The sequence below is a fragment of the Rhea pennata genome, chromosome 20 (assembly GCF_028389875.1).
Source record: "Rhea pennata isolate bPtePen1 chromosome 20, bPtePen1.pri, whole genome shotgun sequence".
Taxonomy (NCBI): Eukaryota; Metazoa; Chordata; class Aves; order Rheiformes; family Rheidae; genus Rhea; species Rhea pennata.
In genome coordinates, this window is record NC_084682.1 from 12,010,015 (window position 1) to 12,033,675 (window position 23,661).

At 44.7% G+C, this 23,661-nt stretch overlaps 1 protein-coding gene across 4 annotated transcripts in view; it reads left to right on the plus strand.

Moving 5' to 3' along the window:
• MTMR4 (myotubularin related protein 4) overlaps positions 1-23,661 on the plus strand; it is a 60,817-nt gene that overhangs the window by 17,029 nt on the left and 20,127 nt on the right. For 2 of the 4 annotated variants that reach the window (XM_062592488.1, XM_062592489.1), the window contains exons 2-7: positions 4,488-4,563; positions 17,520-17,609; positions 20,216-20,332; positions 20,940-21,022; positions 21,240-21,406; positions 22,580-22,676. In XM_062592488.1, the coding sequence (XP_062448472.1) occupies positions 4,561-4,563; positions 17,520-17,609; positions 20,216-20,332; positions 20,940-21,022; positions 21,240-21,406; positions 22,580-22,676 (557 nt within the window). In that variant the 5' untranslated portion in view covers positions 4,488-4,560. Of the gene's footprint in view, positions 1-2,771; positions 2,809-4,487; positions 4,564-15,659; positions 15,709-17,519; positions 17,610-20,215; positions 20,333-20,939; positions 21,023-21,239; positions 21,407-22,579; positions 22,677-23,661 lie in introns of those variants that run through there. The other 2 variants (XM_062592490.1, XM_062592487.1) reach the window with 2 other exon arrangements.

Sequence of the window (23,661 nt, forward strand, 5' to 3'; positions counted from 1 at the left end):
AGGCGTTACTTCCCTCTCCCAAAGGGTCCCTGTTTCACGTAACGCGCGAGTGGCAGGTGCTCGTAGGGAGCGGCTATACGGTTCTCGTTAGTCAGTGCTTCCTCAGCCTAATGCATTGCAGTTAACCGAGCTGTGCTGAAGACAGAACTGTTAAGCTTTTCATGAGCTTTTTTCTATGATGCTGCTGTAAGTAAATGCTTGTGAAGCAGTTGGATGTTTTCAGAGTACCTTTGTGAGATGGGAAGATGCTGAGAAGAGAGTAGATTTTTTTTCCTTTTTTTTTTCTTCTTTGACAGTCTAATTGCTTGCTTTTAGAGTTTGGTTTTTCAGAGTGCATACAGTTTGTATAGCACTTTGACTTCACTTACAACTAAGTAGTCGAACTCTGCAAATCAGGTGTTTGGATCGTAAGCTGGAATTCATAAAATAGAGAACAGTCAATGATCATCTGTGAAATGTCTGGCCCAGGTAGCTGGCTGAGCACCCCGGAGCAGAGCCGCAGCCGAGGAGGGTGGGACTGGCTCTCTAGGCAGAGCTTGGTTCTTCTGTCAAGGCTCTTCTCTTGCAACCGGGTTGTGTTTGCTACATCACTTCTCCCTCTGCAGCAAATGAGGGCGGAGGTTCTCCAAACAACTGCCTTATCCTGTCCAGCTCTGCTTTGGTCCTCGCTGCTCTGTCTGTGCTTTGGACTAAGAGAGGCAAAGATCCCTTGAGGAAAGAACGTCGTTGTGTAACTAAATGCACAATAATGTGTGTGAATCACATGGACAAGAGAGCTAAGAAGAGAGCAAATTTAAAGTTAAGAGCAATCTCAATTCTGAAGCTGCTTTATTATTTGAGGCTGTGGCTCTGAGATTAATGATTCTAGGGTAAAACAATATTCAAGCAGACTGAATTCTTTTCCCTCCTTCCCCCAGCCCAGTTCCGTCATGCTGCATCGGGATGCCACCCTCTGGGTCCCTCAGCAGGGTTGGCACTTTCAGCCCCATCCTGCGCTTCTCTTTGAGTGATTGAAGAGCAGCAGCGAGCTGTCATCTAAAGTGGGCCACCCCTAGTGGGGTGTGAAACCCATGCTTTGCCAGCGATTCACAAGTGTGTGCTGACAGCAGAAGAATAGCATGAGACTCTGGGGGTTGGTTTTAGTCCATCTGTGAAAAGGGATTGTGCTCTTTGAATTTCTCTCTAGCTTTATCTCTTTTTCCATGTCTTTCTCCCTGTCTCTTCTCCCATCTTCACTTGGATGCAGCAGCTTTAACCTCCACCTTCTTTGGGCCTCATCAGAGGTAGAGTCCAGCATATGACAAACCTATGACTGAGATTTTTAGGGGCGTTTCTGGTCTTGTTCATATAAGCAGGATTTGAGGGGAATCCAAAATCTTCATGGGAAACTGTTGCATGAGCAGTTGCAATATTGAGTGTGTGACTTTTCATATGAGAGATGGTAGGTCTTCCAAACCTGCTTGGAGATTTGTTGGCCAGGAGATGCTGAGCGGTACCAGGCAGATGCCATGTTCTGCACTGGAGTCACTTGCCTTGAAACCCCAACAGCCGAATGGGGAACCAGTCAAACGTGGCACCTCTTGAAGAAAGAGCACCACAGTAAACTTCTAAGTAGGGAGAACTTAAATGGGAACGTTTGGGATGTCAGCAGAGAGAAATATGAATTTGCAGAAGTACTTGAGTGAAGTTAGCTGCCAGGGCTTCAGCAGAGCACCCTTAGTAGTTAACTGTGCCTGATGTAGTTCTGGTAGTGCAAGAGGCTCTAGGCTTTCCTTGTCAGTGTGAGTAGCACTTGGATTTTTGTGGTATCTACTGGTTTCCATCGCCTCATAAATCCACAGAACCCCCTTTAGCTGCTTTGCTGTTCTGGTTTGTCTTAGATTGTCTTAGAGCGAGGGACTAGGAAACCCTTGGGGGTGGAGGAGACGCGGCATTCCTGTGTGCTTAGCTAACGCAGTTCGAGTCTCGAGTCTCGTCCACAACGAACTGGTTTCCTCTTGGGCAACTTGCTTTCAAGAATAGCCTGGGGGATGGGAGGGAGAGGAAGAACATCCTAAACATGATGTAGCCAAAGTGAATTTGAGTTATAGTAGTTATCAACTTTTTTCTGTATGGGAGAGGAAGTGAGAAACTTGAAGTAGCCATTAGCAAAGATTTTATAAATTGGTACAAAGAGTACTGTAGAAAAAATACTGTACGACATTCAGTGTTATCAATAATTTAAGTATCTTCAAATTAATGAAGAAAGCCTACTTAACGTTTTACTTCCCTTGCCAATTACTCTTTTTAACTAATCTGGAAGTCACCAGTTTCAGTGAAACTTCCTAGTGAAACTGTAAGCTGCTACATTTCTTCATATAAAGTCTGATATATATGGTCATGTTGCTAAACAGTGGAAAGAAAAATGGTTCTTCTATTTGAAGAGGCTAGATTTGAAAAGGGATATTGCAGTACTTAGCTTTTCTGTTTTCTCAGAAAAAGGTTGATCCCATTGTATTTTTTTCAGATTTTTCCTGAAATTTCTTAATCTGTTTTTAAATGTGAAGGGAAGACAGTGTGCAAGTATGAAGCCTTTCTAAATTTCTAGTCTTTACCCCTGCCGTTTTGAACTGAGTGAGATGGTAGGCCGTGAGAAATCAACTGGAAGCGCAAGATAATTGTTTCTACCTAACAGCACAGCTGCAGTCTTTGAAAAGAAGTAGAGGAACGTGGGGAGAACTCCTTCCAACATTACACAGAAAAGTTGAAAGATTTACATGCTTCTTACTTGCAGTAAAAATTGAATTTCAAGACGGACTGATTCTTCTGGTAGGTGCCAAACCTCACTTAACTCTGCGTTGGGAAAGAAATCCCTAAGTGAAAAGAAAGCACAGAGTAGATGTTCAGCAAGTCTTTTGCAGTCGATCTGATTCCTTGATGGCAGAAGGAGGAGTAATTCTCAGCCACTATATGTTGTGTGAGATATTTAGACACTCTTCTTTAAATCCATATTTGATGACACTTTTGTTTGGTCTAAGAAGAAAAAAATAATGGTGGCAAAACTTATCAAAGCCACTGAGTGTTCGTGGAGCCTTGGCCTGCTGGTAATTGTCAGAAATTTGATTTAGCTGATGTCCAAGTCATCTTTAGACCATGCTTAAGTGGTCAATGGCCCATCTCCCCCCAACAAAACATTGTTTATTCTTAAAAGCTGTGGAGATTAAGTTTGCAGATCTCAGTGGTGCTTGTGTTCATTGTGGAGAGCCAGCACAGCTGTGTGGATGGCATCGGTAGACAGGAGTGACTGCCAGCTCATTTCCAATTGCAAGGTTTAATTATGCAACCAATCCCATTTAGGGGGCTGACAGAGCACAACAGAGGCAGAATTTGGATGAATGAGAGAAGCTGTTGATCAGCTGATCCCATCCAAAAGAATCTTGATTGAATTTTGAGGAAGGCTCTTTTCTACTCTGTATATCCCAGGAACACCTGCGGGACCTCTCAGTGCCTTTTGGAGAGCATCATCTCAGCCTAGGACACTGCCAGAGGTCTTGCTTTTGTCTCCCTTCCAAATGCCTTCTGTGGGAGCTCCCGCTGTTACGGTGGAGTGAGCAGAAGCTAACAGAAGGGTAGCTTTTAGTTTTTGCCTGGCACCTTGAGTGCTTGCTGCCTGCCCCTCCCCCCCCCCAGCCCTGCTCTAGGCAGCTGAGATTTATTTCAGAGGTGATTTCTACCCCTTCCCCCCCCCCCACCCGCCACGATACTCGTGACCTTCTCCAAGCACCCACATTCCTTATGGAGAAGGATTCTCCCCAAGTCCTTGAACCAGGGTGGCCAAGTCTGTCTTCCTTCAGCATGTTCTTCTACAGAAAGCTGTGGTGGGGTTTTCTGTTCCAGTGAGCTGCCCCTGTTCAGGACAGTAGTTGAGCACATGCTCCATTGTCCAAATGAAGAAAATTTCTTCCTAATTTCTTTTTTCCTGCTCTTGGGTAACATAAAGACAAAAAGAAATATTTCTCCCTTGTTAACAAGTCAACTGTTACTTCTGAGATTTGCCCTTTGCTAGATTTGGAGGTGGATGGTACTATTTAATTTCTTGAATGACTGTGGGAATAAAATAAAGCAGAGTATGAGGCAGAAGCCTTATCTCCTCCGGTCTCTTCATCTGTGTTTGTCTTGCACAATTGCTTCTTCCAAAGCTCTGTTCCTGCTCCCAAGCCGTACATTTTTAAAAACGGGTAACAAGTCCTGCGTGTTCTGTGTGTACTAGCTGACCAAAAGGATTTAGTGTTTCCCTGTGATGCTGAATCTGGTTTCTAGCAGCTCCTCAAAAGGGCACTAAATAGAGGTTAGCAATGATAGGTGCAGGTTATTGGGCTCTTGGTAGTACCATGCAAAGGAGTCCTTCCTTCCTTCTCTTATTTTTTTTTTTTAATGTTGTATTTATACTGTAGTATCATCGCTGTTGACTTAAGCTGCTACTCTTGGTTCTCTTTTGCTTGCTCTAGGTGAGTCTAGTGGATCAACAAGAAGGAACTGAGCTGTACTTGAGCTAAGATATTTTTCGGACCGTGTCTGAGGATGGTGAGTATATATTCTAGTCTGATATTATGCCTTTTTTTATTACTATTATTTGAGTCTGAGTCTTGTGCTGCTGCTAAGTGCATTCAAGAGGCATTGAGAACTCTACACACAGTATCTGAATCAAATATTCTCATAGAATCATAGAATCAGTAAGGTTGGAAGGGAGCTCTGGAGATCATCTCGTCCAACTCCCCTGCTCAGCAGGGAAACAACCGGCCCATACAGGGATTGAACCCATGACTTTGGCATTATTTGTTCAGTGAAGGTTGATTTGGGAAAAGGGGAATAATCTAAATAGGAGAAAGGGATCTACATAAAATAAAGCATGTGGCATTGCTTGTTGAGAGGTAGAAGAGGAAGACTGTTGTAACCATGGGCAAGCACAGGCTGAGAAGCTTTAGGGCTGGATGGATGGGGTTGGGAGGGGCAGTCTCAGCTCTGGGGATGCCTGATAGGGATGGAGCACTGGATGGCTATGTGTTAAGGTGAGAGTGTGTGTGCAAGAGAACAGCTTGGGGAGTGCTGCATGTAGGTAAGAACACACACTGATTTATTTAAAAAATAAAAATATCCCCCCTGCCACGTGCGTGCACACACACAAACCTATGTGCTTTTAGTGAAGGACTGAAATGAAAGTGACTGGGTGGTTTTAGTAGCATCTGTTGTTCCCTGTATCAAAAATTGATTAATGGATTGTAAGAAAGGAGATTTTTTACTGTTTCAAGTCTAGAGGCAGAGTGTTAGGTCATGGCTCTCTGAGCTTGTGGCAGGCTTTTCCACACAGGGGATGGTAATATTAGCAAGGCTGAGACACTTATTCAGATTCCAGGACCTAATTACAGGCATGAAATGGTACACAACCTGGTTCTTCAACTTTCTAGAGTAAGAGTTAATACTTTAGGGTTCCTGCAGGTCTTTCAGAGCAGTGTTTGAAATGGGAAAAGTGAAAAGCTTTGCTAATGTGAGCTCTGTTTTCTTCCAAAGTAGAGACCGAACTACATAGAGAAGATCAGGGTACAAGAAGTGAGAATAAATACAAGAATGGGACCGAAGAGTGCTATACTATTGTGCGTTATATGAAATAACATACTATAAAGAACTCTGGAATATTACTGTGTCCAAGAAGTTGTTTGTAGTATGAGTTTACCTTTAGATTTGTGATTTGCTTTGATTTTCAGTATATTTTAATAAGACTGGAATTTTTTAAATCATCTTCGGCCTCCTTGGGCTATTGAGATAGCTGGCCAGTTTCTCTTGGTTTATCAGTTTAATTTTGTTTTAAAACTTAATGCTGGGTTTTCTCCTTCTGTTCATGTATCACCACTCAATGAAAAATTAAACACCATCTTAATAACATTCTTCAGTAATGCCAAAGTAGCAGAAATTTTGAAATTTGGAACAGAAAAGCATGGTATACAAGAATCTGGAGAGACTGAAACACATTTAGAACAGCCAGATTGCTGATAAGCTTCAATAAAATGCCTTTCTTGCTTCCAGCAAGAAATAATCCAAAATGCACACAGCCTGATGAGAGGAATAAGGCTTGAGACCATCAGTGTGGAAAGATGTGATGAAAGTCTCCATAGGGTTGTAGATTGAGTAGGAATTTGAGCACAAGACAGGGCAATCCTTGTATTTTAAACTGGGTAGGCAGTGAATCTTTGCATTAATGCAGTAGCATAGTATTATGATCAGCTTTGTACTCACTGCCATCAGAAGCAAATCACTGAGTTGGAAGTAGTGCAGAGGAGATAAGCAGAAACAAAAGGTTGGAAATTCAATTGGATGACATGAAAACTTATGTTAAAGAACTTAAAAAAAATCTGCAAGACTACTCAAAGAAACAGTGAGGAATGGGAAGGGGAATCCTAAGGGACTGTCTCGTGATCTTTTAACAACTGGATTAGAAAAATGCTATTTACTCTGCAAACAAACTGAACTGTCAGCTCTACTAGTTATGCACACGACATTTCTGATGCTGCCTCCTATGCTTGTTTTTGAAACCAAATCAAGGAGCACAACTTTCTTTAGGAAGAGCTTCTTGCCACACTTTAGGTAGACTAACATGTTTTGAGGTGGAGAGATGAAAACACGCCTGTGTTGTAACCTGATAATGTATCTTACACTTCAATTTGGAATGATCCTGGTTTTAGGTTGAAAGTGCTAAAGACCCAACAATTTCTCTGCATGGGATAGAGGTTAAATTGATGCAAATATATCCAGGTATGACTGAAAAAAAATAGCCTTTTCCTTTGCATAAAGTCAGGCTATTTAAAAAAAAACAAAAAAGAAAAACACCTTCTTACTGTAATGTATAACATGAACACCCCAGATGATATGAAAGCAGTGAAGAAGCTAACCAACTTCTAGATAATTGTGTTCCCTTTCTTTTGCATCTTTAACAGAACAACCTAATAGCAGTCCAGAGGATCTCAGAAATGTCTGGACCATGCTTTTTTTGTCATGTTGAATCCCTGCAAAGGCAATCCGTTCTTCAAAATTTGCCTGTTTCAAAACTTCTGATTACAAGCATGGTCATGACTGTTGAGAATTGACTAAAGCCAGAGGTTGTCCTGGGGCCTGCTGGTTCCAGCCATACCTTTTCATACCCAGGTTAGAGATGGAATGGGAAATCAGGAAACATACTCCAATTTCCCAGTGTTGAGGCAGAACTATTCCCAGGTGGGAGAGCATATGTCTGTGTCCAACAGAACAATCTTGGTTACAAAAGACATTCAGGAAGCAGGTTTTATATGAAAAATTGGAAATGTCATGCTTCATCCTCACAGGGCTAAAACCTCTTGCATTTCACAGTAACTGAAGCGCAGAGAACTTACTGTGCTCATCTCTGTCTTGGGGGAACAAATGTTCGGATACCCCGTAAGATCTGTAGTGGATAATAGCAAATCTGGTCTATGATTCTTTGAGATACTGTAGTCCGCTAATCTCTGTCAGAGATTCAGGGAGGATGATCAAAAAATCTCTCCAGTAACATTCATAAGGCCATGCTGGGTCTGTCAAAGGCCTGTCTAGTCAGGTACCGTGTCTGACGGGCCAGCAGTCAGTGCTTGTTGGGGAACCTTGTGGAACGTCTCCGGCGTACTCTCCCAACCTGTCAGGACTTGCAGATCAGGGATTTTTGTAATCTAGAAATAACTTCTTAAATCCATCAAAGGCTAATAAAACTTTTTCTTTCTTCTTCTCTGGATTCACCAAACTGCTTGTTGAAATCAGGTTAATGTTCACAATTCCAATATGTTGTGGCAAAGAGTTGCACTACTGGGTTGTGTGAAGTAGCTCTTTTTCTTTTGTTTTTGAACTGGGCCCATATCATTTAATCTAATACAGGAACTAGGGAGTATCAGAAGTAATGGTGAACTGAGTTGTTGCCTGTAAGCTTCTCCATATCCTTTGATTTTGTAGATCTCTTGTTTTGTTCTTGATTCCTTTCCTAATATTTGCTTTTTTTTCTTGTGCCTGCTAATGAATGTTTTCAAGCTCTATTATTAAACACTATGCCTTCATGGAAAGGTGATAGTTCAGCATCTACTAGTTAATGACAAGTTCTCCCTTGTGCCTTCTAGTGGTGGCCCTTGTCTACGTTCCCCATGATCGAGAATTTCAAGACAATACGCATATTTACATGAAAATGATTCTCAGTCCATCAGTGGTGATGCTCTTCAGCACTGCAGGAATGCTGGAATGCTTGCTAACACATGGAAGCTTTTCCTTTTCACTATCCACCTTTCTTACTTTTTGATGGATACTTATCCTGGCCTGGGCCCTTGCCAGGTTTCAACTATAGGTGATTCAGTATCGTCTTCCAGGAAGAGGATCATCTTTGCTCCTTGTAAATACCTGAAAATGACTACAGTCTCAAAGAACCTTTTGAAAAGGAATTATGCATTTTTCATATTATATTAAAATGTCCTTTGATTTTTATTTTGGGGGGTGGGGGGAAAGAAAAGGAAAATCTTTCCCCTCAAACCCCATCACCCGCTTGTTTGGTGTTTGGAAGACAGTATAGGCTTTTTTGTCCCTTGAGAACGGAGAGAAAGTAACTTACTGATAGCTGTAGAAATAAGCACTTGCCCCCACCTATTTACATGAGCCTCTGTCAGCAATCTAAATTGAATGGTTAATCTCTTGACAACATCCTTTTGAGTCCTTTGACTTTTTTTTTTTTTTTTTTTTTTTTCTTTTTCAGGGTTATGAATTCAGAGTTTAATGCAGGTCTGCAGGGAGCAGTTTGTTGCTGGCTAGTAGATGCTCTGTGCTGTTGGGTAGGGCTGTCCTGCCTGCTAACCCCTGTGTGCTTCCAGGCTGGCATTCTTCAGCCAACCGCTGCAAGAGTTCAGTGGAAATCCTATTCCCTGCAGACATGTTGAGTGCGCATTTAGTTACCCTTTTTTCCCCCCCTTGTCACTGCAGTCGGAGGGCAAAGCATTGGTGCCCTCTGGTTTGCAAGGGCATGCCCCAAAGCCCTATTCAGCAGCACCCCAAATGCAGACAGCAGTTGCTCTGCCCTTTCTGATGCTGCAAAGGTTTAGTCTAACATCCATTAAGAGCTTTCCTTCAATAGTAAGACTCTCCTCATTTCTCCCCCAAAGGCTACCTACTGCTGAAAATGTCCTTAAAGACAGCACTAGTGGTGACTTAATCCTTAAATGTGACTAATGGAAGTTCTAACAAGCAGCCAGCACCTTTATATGTTACTTAAAACTAATCTAGCAGGTAAGTCAGTGCAAACTCTTCTGCTGTGCTGACATTCAGGGCTCAGCTCTCACCGTGCACCATACAGCTACCTTTGCAGCATTCCCTGTTTTCCACAGCGGCTGTGGATATTGGGACTGTATATAGGTAGATTTACATGATGACTCTCATCTTTCAAAGATGGACCCCTTTCCCGTCCTGCTGCAATGTGGAAGTTGATAGCACTTGACTTGCATTCTTTCATCTCCTCTTCCCAAAGGCTTCTTGTTCCGTCCTTCTGTTAGGTGCTTGTCTTTGGGCAGCTTTCTGATGAAGTAGTAAATGCGTAGTATTCTTACAGATGTATAACTTCTGCTGTGATCCTGCAAAGATCAAAAGATGACACTCACCACCCTGACCCTGATTTACTATGTGCAGAATAATAGCTTCTCTCCCTCCTTACGCTAGTTAAGGAGTTTATTTCTGGGAGGCCACATCAGTGGCTCAGTAGTCTTTCAGTTCACCTAGGACCTCGTTGGGCTTTGAAAAAATTAACTATTTTTGTAGAGAGATCTGAAGAAAGGTGACCTTCACATAAGAGGTAGAGGAGGCAGAACATGAAGTCCTGTTGGCCGTAGCTAGTCAACTCTCTTCATCTGCTTGTCTAGATCTTGAGTATAGGCAGTGAAGAGAAATACGTGCTTCTGGGTGCAATTCATCTCACCCCGGTGTAGGTATCTACACTGAGCAGAGGAAGGATAAATTTCAGGATGAAACAAGTTGTATTTAAGTTCATCTCCTTCTCCCAACACACCTGTAAAAAGATTTAAATAACTAGTTCCTACCTCAAGCTTCATGGAAAATATTCAGACCTGGACAGAGGTAAACTAGACTACCCAGGTAATACCTCTGCTGCTAGGAGTGTCTCAGCTTTTGGCAACAAAGACTCCATGACCTCTGCAGCCACAGGCTCTTGGGCTGATCCCATCTTCTGGATTTCATGGGATCCTCTCTCAGAGAAAGCTAGCTCCTTCTGTTGATTTTCCTGTTGTTTTGCCCTGTCATACAGGGCAGCCTGTATGACAGATGCACTACCAGGGATAAGCCTAGGGATTCATATCCCTGCCATCCATTTCTATAACCCCTTGCTTTTCCTTTTCCTCTACAGAGGACTCTCTCATACTACAATACTGTGCTGAATGTGCACTGTTAATATGTAAAAGTAATGTAAGTGGTGCCCTCTGTCTATTGAAAGAGTATTTACAGCAAATTTGTTTGTGGTACCAAAAATAAATGAAGGGTAAAGATATTGTAGGATTGGGAAGGGTACAGCTTCATTCAAAAACTTGAGTCCAGGATAGCGGCAGTGGCACCGAAGACCTTTCTGCAGTGGGAGAGACCATTTTTCTTCTTTTCACCTTTTGGCTGCTTGGTTCCTCCTTATTGTTAGTGATACATGCTGGCACCTGTATTTCACCAGGGGTTTAGAGCCCCTTCAGCATGTGTGTTTCGTTCAAGCTCTGTGGGGCACAAAAGATCTTTGCTGATGTGGCTTGCCATTTTTGAAGACAAGAGATTGTGCTGAGGACCCGCAAAGAAGCCTGGCTGCTAAGAGGTCGCTGTGCTGTACAGGTGCTAGCTGCTCTTCGAACCGTACTTTTTACCTGTCTTGTGGAAAATTGAGTCTAGCCGTTGACAAAAGGGTGTAATTCAGCAGATTGACTGGCTCCAGGCCACAAGAGAGATTTCGGTATCTTGGTGGCTGCTCCAAGTAGAGATTCCCCAGATGTGTGGGAGCAGATGGCAGTTTGCCCCCGTGAATTCCCCTCCTGTGGACTAGGTTCCTGGAGCATGCCGACATGCCCACATAGGGAATATCATCTCCTCTGGAGGCTATAGGATGGCTCCTGGAGTGACAGTCCTGTCTTTACCAAGCAGCATGCCATCTCAGAGCCTCCGCATCCCTCCTGGGACTTTAAAGAGGTTTACCTGCTGGGCTGTGAGGCCTGCACTGTGTGAGTAGAGATGCATGGAGGGAAGGGAGGGACAGCACAGTTGAGAGCCACTCACAGCATGAACAGTGTGGCTTGCAAGTCAGAGGAGAAAAGGTTAATTCCTAGTAACTGGCCTTCAGAACATACTATCCGCAGTGTATTAGCTCCTGTTTTCCTCATAGTCCCTGAAATCTTTAGGGCTGTCATGGCTGAGAGAAATTGAGGGAGGTTCCTCTCCTGGGCTGTCCTCCTCGAGGACACAGTACAGCTAGAAGAGCTTTTGCTTGTAGTGCTAGTGCCCCAATGGCAGCCACAGCGTGAATGCACGTGTGTATGACACTTGGAGGAGCCCAGTATGCGTAAACAGCCTTGTCTTCCTTGTCCAATCTTACGGTTGTTAGTGGCGCTGGTGGAAGAGCAAATACCAGCTGTTCATCTGTGGAGATGTCTGACTTGGCATTTAGGAAATCCCTCTAATTAAGCCGGCCAAAATGAGGCTGCAAGCGTTGTGCGTTCCCCATTTCGAACCACACAGACCACACCGTGCACAGAGCAGTTTCACTGTCTGTGGATGGTCAAGTCAGCTTAGATTAGAAATTCAAACTAATGACCTGATGATCAACCTTCTAACTGTGTCCAGCAGCACCTCAGAGCTATAAAGATCCTTTAGGAACCCTAACTGGAAACAGTCAGTCCTATGACAGGCCCTGAACTGCACATTGCATCTTGACCAGACAGTCCTAAAAATCTCACTAGAGGTTGCAGTGGATCTCGTACCTGGCTTGTCCCCCCCCCCCCTTTTTTTTTTTTTTTTTTTTTTTTTTTTTTTTCCAGTGTTATAAACACTGGCCATGCTGTATACACTTATATATTAAATATCAATGTATACACTGACTCTACCTAAGATATTTCTATGTTTCAACTATTACTGAGTTTCTTTCTTTGTCTCCTAATGTATGTCAGAAAGTCTATTTTGAAGCTTTTGTAGCTGCACTCTTTCTAGAACAAAAGATTCCTGCCACCTTCTACTTCTGTTTTTCAGCAGACTGCTGGCATTTGCCTACAAGGAAGACCTGTGGGAAGCAAGGCACCTCTCCTGGTGCTCAAACTTGGCCAAGATATAACACATTACAGTTCAGTAACCTTGTCTGTAAACCTCTGTTCTCAGTATATTTTGACTTATATTTATATGTAAAGCAAATACATGTAGAGTTGTGTGTGTCTCCTGTGTATGGCTCAGCAATTGTATTGCAGAAGAGCCTGTGAGTACCAGCTGGAGCTGGGTGCTGCTGGAGCTGGATGCCTCGGGCTGGGTGGTGTACACTGTCCACCTACGTTCCAGCCACTGTGTAAATGGTGGAGCTGAGGGGGAGCATGGAGCCAGGCATGGCAGCATTTTCTTTTAGGATTTTTTTTCTCCTTCAGCATCTGAACAGTATAACCTGTGTGACTGTGGACTTTGAGGCAGTCTGTATTTTTGGTTTCTCAGCAGCTTTGGCCTGGTCATTGGTGCCCTGCAGTGACAAAAGGCAGCAGACCTGGGTGTTGCAAAACTGTCCCTTGAGCAAAGCTGCTCAGAATAAATTAACCATTACACTTTTTATGGAGAAATGCCCAAATCCTTTATCTGACTTCAGTAAAATGTTTGATCTGCTCTTGGTATTGCTAGTTAGAGCTGTCTGTTGGTGACTGTGGGGCAACTAGGTATACGAGGAGCTTAACGACTGCAGACTGTGCTCTGTTTTGATGGGATGCTGTTGTCTCAGAGCAGGAGAGCTACTATGATTCGGCCTGGCCTTTTGAGGATTAATGAAGTGCTAGATTTTTCTTCTGCTTTTTGAGCAATAGATTCTCACTTTTGGTCCTTATTTCTGTCTTACGCCTGTTGATCTCTGTCACCAAACTGTACAAGATGCCCCAGGGGTCTGATTCTTACCCTTTGGCTTCCGGTACAGCCACCAGGAAAATTGTTTTGAACCAGGATCCTGTTCACTGTTGCTTCTCTCTGTCAGGAGCTGCTGATGCCTGAACTGAGCAAGGTGTTAAGGTAGAGGAGCCCGGATAATCCCAACTGTCTTCTCAGCAGTGGGAGGTAGAGGGCAGAATCACAGCTAGTGTTAGAAATGGAGATGTTGTATTTTCTAAGGGGCCCCGGTGTGACCTAGAGGGCCTAGGGTCTAGCTGTGACCTAGAGAACTTTCTATTTGCTCGTGGTCTTGACTAACAACAGGTAGTAAAAGCCAGTCCCTCCAGAGCAAGGAGCTATGTGTTCAGCCCCACAGCATTTCCTGCACTGAAGGCCATTCCTTATTTTTGCAACCATTGCTAAATTGGAGTTAGTGAAACTTTCCATCAGAGCTAACTGTCCAAGTGATCGGAAAGGGCTATTGATGACTCCATGAAGTCCATTCTACACAAGAGAATGAGCACAGGTGTTCTAGTGCTAGCAGGAGCTGAAAACATCCAGCTAACCCCATTGCACAGAGGCGCTTCCAGGGAGGAATAACTTAAAGGCTCGAGAATATTTTAGCAAAGCTTGCAGGTTGTGGAAGTGGGACAACAGTCCCTTTGTCCTTCCTTTCCTGACCATTCGGAGAGGACTTTAGGAAGTTGGTGTGCTGTCAGGAGGATCATAAGTGATGATTTGCAGCAGGAAATTCCTGGTTTCTGGGGCCGAGTGTCCAAAAGAAGCAGCCAGCACCCGATGCGTGCTGGGGAGGAGGGCTTGGTGCTGGTGCACAGAGCTGCTTCGCTGCTATTGTTCTGCACGGTCCTGCATGCGCCATCAGTGCAGCACAAGGCGTGTGGCAGGTGCCGCTGGGGAGGAGCGCCGCAAGCCGGACTGCATCTCCCGGCAAGCTTCTCTGCTCGCAGCCTTGCGAAAGGGGGGCCGCGTTGCTAGGATGCGCGTGTCAGCAGGATGCCAGCTCTGCGCGGGAGGGGGAGAGCTGGGGTGATCCCTTCAGGCTGGCTCTGTCGGCTTCTCCATTTTCTTTCTAGTCTGGCAGGGAGACACTTAGATGGCAGAGCCGTACTCTGCTTCCTTCGGAGGTAGGTGGAGTCTGGCCGTCCTCCGCCCTCCCTCCCTCCATTGTCAGCGGCAGCCAAGGCGGCGGGCGCACCTGCTCCGGCCGCTTGCAGCAGGGATGCTCCTGCCCTTCTCAGAGGAGTGGGGAAGCTGCGCTGAGCGGTGGGTGACTGTTTGGGAGCCGCTGCCGGCAGCAGCAAAGGGCCGGAGAAAGGAGATGCTGCTTGTGTGTGCCCGGCCCGGCTGCCACCTCTGGAAATGAACATGAGCCTGCCAGGCCGTGTCTCCTGCTCCATGCTCAACTGCTTTGTAAGTGCTTTTTTTTTTTTCCTCTCTTCCCTGCAGCCTGTCTGCTCCTTGTCTGCAAACAGGGCTATAAGCCAGCTTTTCTCACCAGCTCCCAGGTCGAGCCAGCTGCCCCAGATCTGGCCTGTCCATGAGGCCAGGCTGCCTGCAGATCCTTCCTGCTCCGGATCTGCCCGGCTTGATGTGCTGCTGTGTCCTGGTGGCTTCTCCTTTGTGAAGAGGGAGTCCCCTCCTCTTTGACTCTGCATGCTCCCAGGAGAAGCCGCGGTCCCTGTCATTCCTGTGCTGCTCCCCTGCCTGAGCCCAAGGGCACAGCAGTGACCGGCCCAGCGGTTTGAGTCAGCCGGAAGGCCCGAATGAGCGTTGTGCCATGTAGGCTCCAGCTGGTCCCTGCCTGTAGCTGGAAAATTACCTTGCAAGAGCCACAGACCCAAGGGGATTACCGTGCTCTACCCTGGCTGCACCATCCAGGAAAGGAGTGTGCAAGACTCCCTCCCATATTAACACTACTGGGAAGGCTTAACAGTAGGAGGGGGTCCTGAGCTCCCTGTCTTTGATACCTTCTGGAAAAGAAGTTCTGCTCAGAAGAGATCTGAGACCCCTTCCTACAGAAAGCTCCCCAGAAGGTCTTGTGGCCAAAAGGGTCAGTCTGAGGGCTTGAGGGGACCACAAGCTTGTGAAAGGAGAGTGGTCCTGAGCTCCCCACCCTGTTGATGCCCCAGAAAGGGGTTATGGCAGGATGAGATGCTGAGTTCCCTGCCCATCCTGTGCTGTGTGCTAGCGAGACCTGAAGGACACCTAGCCCAGTGGAGAGATCTCAGGCTGGTCTGTTCCACTTACTGCTGCTCACGGGGATTTCTTTGTGAGCTGCAAAGTGGTGACAGGAGAAGAGGCTCTCTGCTGCCTGGCTGCTGGCCGTGCTTGTGTGCACTGACAGACTGGCTCACAGCACTCCACCTTTCCTTTGTGCTCTCCTGGACTTCTAGCTCAATATCTGAGCTAGCCAGTGGTATGCAAGACCATCGACTCCCCTGTAGTCTCCGGAGAGCTTCCACTGCATGTAACCGGCAGCTAGTGGAGCGGATGTGTGTCCCTGCACCCCTCTTAGTTATGCACGGGTACCTGGTGAGGAGGTAAGGAAGTGCAGTGACTTTTTTTACAATGGGGATTGATGATGAGTTTTGTACCTACTAGACAGAGATCTTGTGAACAGTGGATTCTTTGGAACCCACTACATGTTTGCAGTGGCTCCCCAGGAGGCAGGCTGAGGTTGCGTTTGGCATCCAGGGAGCGCTTCAAGCCAAGCTGTGCTGGTGGGCGATGAGACGTGAATGTCTGACAGCTTCGACTCATCTGGGCCTCCACAAATGTGTGCTGCTGGCAGATCTGGTTGTCGTCCCGGGACGATGGGTCTGCTAGAAGCACTCTGCTTTTGTGGAGTGTTTGGGGTCCGCAGTCAGAGCCTTCAGAAGAGGAGGAGGAGGATGCTTCAGAGTCTTAAATTTAGCACTGAATGTGGCCTCTAAGGGAAAACTGGAATCGATTTCTTTTTAATCTCCAATAAAACCTGAGGTGATTTGGCATCATTTTAAATACCTCTGAGCCAGAAGGGTAGGGTCCTCAGTTCAAAATTTGACATTCTAGCCCAGATGACTTAGCCGGAAAGGTATTTTATTTTAAAGTTTTGTGGTTTAATGCTTACAGAACTGGGCATTTCCTAATAAATGTTAGATCTTGTAGTGAATCTGTAGATAGAAAAAACTTGTGAGGTTGTAGAAGGAACTAGCTTTTAAGAGGCGTTCTAAAGAAAATGTTCCTACACTGACATACTTCAACGTATCAAATCAATACCATTCTTGACCCTCAGCAAAGAACATTCTCTGTATTAAGGGTCTGGATATCTGCTTATATGTGGAAAGAGTTGATAGTTTGGCAGAATATGGTTGAGGGTTAATGAAGAATTAGGACTGATATTTCAGAAGTGACTGAAGATTCACAAGCCCAAATTCAGATGCTCTTGTCCACTTTTCCAGGGATGGTGGGTCATTACTTGAAATAAGGAGACCTGTAGATTAGCTACTAAATGTGCAGGAAGCCCAAATAACGTTACTTCTCTCAAACCAGTGTTGGGCTCATGGAAGAAAATATACCTAGGCTCCCTTGGCAGTTCATTTCCTGTTATTCTTCTGTATTGCTTGCATCCCAGCTCCATGTCCTCCCAGACCACTTTGAGGCCTTTGTGCAATTTCTAGAGTTTCCATCTCAGCAGGTTAAACGCTTTCAGCTTCCCTGAAGAAAAATACCATGCTTCAGTGTTGTCAGCAATCAGTAGTGCATGATGTGAGTTGGATGTACTTATATGCAATGGTTGTGGCATTACATTTCTCATTTTGTTATCTCTTCAAAAAGCTTCAAGCTCTTCCCAGATTTCTCAGGGCTAAGCATGAAAATAAAAACTCCAAGAAAGGAATTCTTTGTAAAAGTAACAAGGAAAAAAGAGTAGGTGGAAGTCAGAATGTAGATGGAAGCGCTCTATCTTACGGCGTTTCTGACGTGGTTCTGTAATAAAGGTAAAGGGGGTAACCTTTGACATGACTGGACAAAATACTGTCATATCAATCAGATGTGCTGAGCTATTGTGCATCATCAAGATATATCTGCTTGGCAGTTGGAAGAGCCTTGACTTAGCTGCTTAAGATTTATCTTTGTGTTGGGGTATTTGCAACAACAGGAAAAACTACTGGGGTCCTGCAGTGTCAGAGGGATACTGTCCTGAGGTGGAGCAGATGTTTCCATGCACACCTCCAGGGGATCCTGCAGAGAGTGCATCAGGGTGCCAGGGGGATCCAACAGTCTGGAATTTGCTTTTTTCTATCATATACACTGAAGTGGAGGCTGGGGCCAGTCTCTCAATGTTTGCTTTGTTTGCCATGCAGGGTGAGGAAGGCCCTCCTAGTTTGGAGTATATCCAGGCCAAGGACCTGTTCCCCCCAAAAGAGCTTGTAAAGGAGGAAGAGTCATTGCAGGTAAGGAAGCAAGAAAACAGAAAGCAACTACTTTGGGATGCGATGGGCTTCTTTTTCTTCTTTCTTTCCCCCCTTTTTTTTTTTTTTTTTTTTTTTTTTTTTCTTTTTTTTGGTGGTGTGATACCTGAGATTACTTGACTACTTCTGGTCCAAGATATATTATGGAGGTCACAGGTTCATCAGTGCTATAGGTCACATTCAAGCTGGTGGTTCCTACTGTGTGTGTGGAGGCTGCTGACGGCAGTGCTGTTCTCCTTTCTGGCCCTGCCTTTCCAGCCCTGCCAAGATGTTGTGATTTGTACAGCACGGCATCTGCTGCTTGGAAGTATGATGCAACGCAAAGCTGCTCTAGGTATTCCCTGTCCTCTGCCTGTGCTGACAGTGAGAAACTGTGACACTGTGTGGCTCTCTGCAGCAGATAGGCCCTCTCTGAGACAGGTAGAATATCAGAGCTAGATTGTGCTCTATGTGGCAATAGCATGCCATATTGCAACTACTGATCTAGTCCAATTTACATTGCTCCTAGCATTTTCCTGTTACATAGCTGTTGGAAAGAGAAACCTCCTTATGGTGCCAGCCTCCTGCTGCAAAAGGCCCTTGAAAGAGACCCGGGTACAGTTGCTGCTGTGCAGCAACGAGTCTGGATGGCGGGAGCCAAAACCTCCTGGTGTTACTTGCTTCCTTTAACATCGTCCACTGCCACCTTGTCCTAGTGTGCATCCTCCTCCTCCTGTGGCTCTAGCCAAGCTCATGCTGTGTGTTCTTACGGCTGCTGCAGTGTTTGAGTTTGCTCTGTGATTGGCAGTGTCTTGGTAAATGGTCCTACTTGCTCCTGATAAAAGCAAGGACTAAAATGCGGCAACTGGAGGACTGGCACAGGAAACATGCCAAGTGCTCACAGACTGCGGAGGGGCGCAGAAGCTTGGGGTCAAAGCTGCAGGTCTGTAATCTTTGAAAAGCAAATTCTCTAAGATGATTCTGAACTGAGACCACCTGGAGAAGAGCATAACCTACTTCTGTGTTCTGCATGGAGGATGTCAAAGTTCACTCCTCCCAAATGGTAACTTGCTATTTTAATATGAAATGAAATCTAAAAAAAGATACCATCAATTTGATAACAAACTGTATTTGGACATCTGCAACTTTGTTCTAGGATTTCCCTTTGTCAGTTCATATAATCTAACTATCCCATTTTTTTAAAAGATTATCTCTTCCTTCTGTTTCTGTGTGAAAGAGCCACATAAGCACAAGAAACATGTCAACTAAAAATATTGTTGGCAAGCATGCAAAATAAACTGCAGAAATAAAGAGAATACAGTTTCTTAATGTTAGGATAATTAAAATTTCTAAATGGTTTTCAGACAGGTGCCAATTTAGGGTTGTTAACATCTACAAGTAATTTAGGAAGGAAGAAGTTATTAGTATGATTGCACTATGATGTCTGGAATCCAGGAAATTCAGATTTTAGGCAGCATACCTGAAAGCCATAGAAATAGCTTAGAAATGACAAGGTGGTCAGACTTGTTATAGTTACAGTATAATGAATTATTTCATCAAATGCCGTGTTGGGCAAGTAAAAGGCTTTAGCTGAAATGATAAGTCTTTATGACATTTTTGCTAATTGGTCACTGAAATCACCTAGCTTAGGTGGCATCCAGGGAACAATGAAGAGTTTACTTAGCTAAGGAAAGGGGGGGGGCACAAAAGAAAGGTAGAAAGGAAAAAGAAGCTGGATGAGTTTTAGGCTGGTCTGCCTTGTTTTTAATTCAAGGGGAAAAAAAAAAAAGCATTAAGCTTGGCTGCCTACCAGGATCTCCTGTTTTAAAAATAGCTAGAGCATGTCCTGGCTGATAGGGAAAGACAGACAGACAGTTGGTGTACCTGTTATCTAGATTATTTTTCTATTATTTTTGCGAACAAAAATAACTCCATCGCAGTCATACAAATAACTATGTATTAGAGATTCCATCACAGCACTGTTAGCAGACATTGGTCAAAACTTTAATTCATTTGTTTGCTTTGGTTGGTACTGGTGGGTCTCATGATGCTGTTAGTAGTCTCATTAATTTAAATGTCACAGCAGGATCACGTATACGACTCTGCCTTGGGGCAAATTATTCTGATTTTATCAGGCACTGTCTGGAGCTGTGTAGAGCGCCTCCCAAAAAGGGCTTGCTCTTAGGCCTGAGCTTTGTTCATGGTTTGTTTTCCTTGTCATGCTGCTTGTAGCAGAGTTGTGCTTGCCCTGTCTGAAAGGTCCCAGCACCCTCTCCCTCCATGTAACACTCACTGCCAAATGCCTGCAGTCAGTATATGCTGCATTTGTGGTGCACACCTTTCCTCTGCAGGTAATTATCTGAGTCTGAGTAACTGCTCAGTATTTTCTGAGGCATCTGTAGAAGAAGATTCATCATGTGGGGCTGGAGAACAGGTACCTGTCTGCTTTTGTGCTGTTGTCTGCTCTCAGTAGTGCACAAAAAGCACATTACTGTGACTGATTTCCCACAGGAGATGTATTGCAGAGGCAGCAGGAAGAGCAGCTCTTGGCATTTATGGTGCACAAAATACTCTGCGTATGTCTTGAATTAGTGATGTCTCTCTTCCAGGTCCCTTTCACTGTGTTGCAGGGTGAGGGAGTGGAGTATCTTGGCCATGCGAACGATGCTGTGATCGCCATCTCCAACTACCGGCTGCACATTAAATTTAAGGATTCTGTGATCAATGTAAGTCTCAGTCTGCCTGTTCCTATTGCTTGAACCATCAACTCTTGTGGTATTTCAGTGGGGCATAACATACTTCCATGATCTGTAGCTCAGGAGCTGTGCCTCTTGGAAGATGCCAAGCCTGATATTTTCTCTTGTTACTGCTGGTCATGCAGCTGCTATCCTGCTGCTGCATGAGGTGGAGACTGCTGTGCTGGTGTGTGGATGGGGTTATTCAGAGGATAATAATCAGGTCTTTCCCTTACTTTCTTTTTTCATTCAAACACTAAAATTGGGGATTTTAAGACTGTTAAGGTGTTTTGGAGGCCAGCCTGCAGGGGACTTCTCTTGCACTGAGGCCAGCCGCTTGAGAGTCCCTTGGTGGGTGACTCCCTAGTCCCTCCATGGTGGGAGAGTGCCAGGCACAGAAGAGGAATCAGAGTAGTACCTCTTGGAAGAGACTTTGGAGGAGACTAGATCATAATACACCTGGGAGTGGATCTGTAGTGTGAACTAGATGCTGATGATTGTTCATAGAGCTATGGCTGGGCCTGATGGAACTAAGAGCAAAGCAGATGCAGTTGTTAACGTAGTATGTCTTGTCATGCCCTACATCTATCCACTGCAGGTGCCTTTGAGGATGATGGAAAGTGTGGAGTGCCGGGATATGTTCCAGCTTCACATTGTCTGCAAGGACTCCAAAGTAATCAGGTATCCTATTTTATTGCTATAGTGTAGAGACCACCAAATTTCATGATCACGGTTTGTGACCAAGATTCCCCCTGCTCCCTCATTTTTCTTTTTCTTTTCTTTCTTTTTTTTTTTTTCTTCCCCCTTCTTTCCTGTTGCGTGGAATAGAGCTCCTTGTCTGTGTAGCTTGGCTGGCTATATTTACCCACTGAGTATGGTATACATATTGTGTTTGCAGGTGCCATTTCTCCACCTTTAAGCAGTGCCAGGAGTGGCTGAAGAGGCTAACTCGAGCCATTGCCCGCCCTGCTAAGCCTGAGGACCTCTTTGCATTTGCCTACCATGCATGGTGCTTAGGAGTCTGTGTTGATGAGGAGGATCAACATGCACATCTCTGCCGTCCAGGTGAGCCTGTGGCCCATTCCCATGCTGCTCTGTTCAGAAGAGCAGCATATGTAACTTGAACAACTGTTCTGAATTCATTGCTCTGTATTACCTTCTGCTGTGGCCGTAGCCCAAGTCCATCTTGCTCAAAGTCATACTGTACGTGGCCCCAGATGACCTAGATATACAGTGGATGTCTGGGTGCAGTTGGATAATAAGCACAGTAAAAAGAATAACACTAATCACAATTAGGAGCCCTTAAGCCAGCAACAGGTAAGCTTCCTGTTCCTTTCTCCTTGTAAATGAAGAAAACACCCCATACTTTGCTACTTTTCATTGTGATGATGAGAGAGATCAAGCAATCTTGTCCCTGGATAATAAATGTAATCAGATTTGAGGCATCATAATTAATATGATTCTGTCTGCATCTCTTCTCCTACACCTAGAAATGCCATGACATCCCTGTGATCAGGTCTGCAGAGAAGTGGTTCATTCGTACGCAGGCAAAAGTAAAACATTTGAACGCATAAAAATAATACCAGTATTGTAATGGTGCCCTCCTGTGGATCAACAGTTTGCCCTCTCCTGAACACGAAGTTCACTTTCAGTTGGTTTGTCTTTTAAACTGTTTCAGCATGAATGAAAGGGGATTAAAATGAATGGTAAACAAATGTGCTGGTATAAGAGGAGGAACCAAATTGAATGCCCATACACAGGTTGACAATGGAGGGATGGGGGGATGAACAGATTGACAGAAAAGCACTCAAAAGGAGCTGGTAGAGGAAAGGTAAAGTATGTGTTCTTTCCCTATTTCAAACACAAGAAATTACGAGATATTTGGTGTCTTTTCTTTAAAGATGATACTCTCTAGCCTAAACAAATCTACCTGTGGAAATTGGTACCACAGAGTATGAATGAAGCCAAGAGCTTTTCAGGATTTATATTAAGATATAATATACAAAGGCTATTTCCATGTCACTTTGTGCTCTGAAACTGAGGTCTAACACTGCAAAATAAGCAGAGGAATCATTGTGAAGGGTGAGTCTTTCTGGTATCTTAAGCACTACCGCTGCCATCCAGATGGCCTGTTGTAACTATCAGAGGTCTGGACAGAAACTATGAAGCTGCAACTAATAAGTTTGAATTTCATCAGTTCTTAGCTATCAGTAGATACACTGTGCTCTGTTCTTTCAGGTGACCATGTGAGATACCGATTTGAGATGGAGCTGGTGAGGATGGGCTTTGACTTGCAGAACGTCTGGCGAGTCTCTGACATCAACAACAATTACAAGTGAGTAGTTTGCTATCACCACTCTCCTCTCCTTTTCTTCTTCCTTGTCACAATCCCTGTGCAGAGCAGTGAATGAATCAGGCCACTAGCTAATACTCCTTATTGGCCCTGATAACTCAGACAAATCAGCGTATGAGCTGGGTCCTCCTTCCTTCCCCCCTTCAAATTAGGGAACTGGACAAGAAATACACCCCAAACATCAGAGCTAGCATCCGCTGATGTGCAGTGTATAATGTGGTGGGTATGGTTCATCCCTGAAGACATTTCAGAGTCTTGGAGAATTCCTCCATCACAGGGTTGCTTTTCTAATCAGTCATTTTTCTCTAAAATTCTCACAGTTTGAAATGGAAAAAATACCAAGTTTCCGTAAAGGAGGGTAGCCATTCAGCCTAGTTAAGGAAGGATGCTGAAAAACTGGAGACATATCAGTGGATGGCTGTCAAGACGTTCAGAAGTGTAGGGAGCATAGCCTATAAGGAGAAGTGGAATGAGCTGGGCTTGCTCAGTCTGGTGAAGAAGAGGCTAAATGGTGATTTACTTGCAGCCTACGACTGCTTGAAAGGCTGTTACAAAGGTGATGGAGCCAAATTCTTCTGGCAGTGGCGGATAACGCATTTTCAGGCAATGGCTACAAGTTGTAGCTTAGCGAGCTCAGATTGGACCCTGGGGAAAAAAAATCTTTCCCCAGGAGGGTGATGCAGCCCTGGGACAGGTCCCCAGAGAGGTAAGGGATGTCCATCATTGGAGGGTTTCAGGTGTCAGCTAGACAAAACCATGGTCACCCTCAGCTAGTGTTGTGAGTCGTCCCACTGTGAGTGCAAGGTTGGAGTGGAGATCCCTAGAATGTCCTTCTCACCAGCACTGCAGTGATTCTAACCTGTGTTTTCTACTCTTGGAGAAGTAGAGGTGCTCTTGAAGTGCTTCCACCTTCTTTGCAGCAGGTGGCATTAAGCCAACAGTAGCAGGATTTTATTAAGCTTTGACT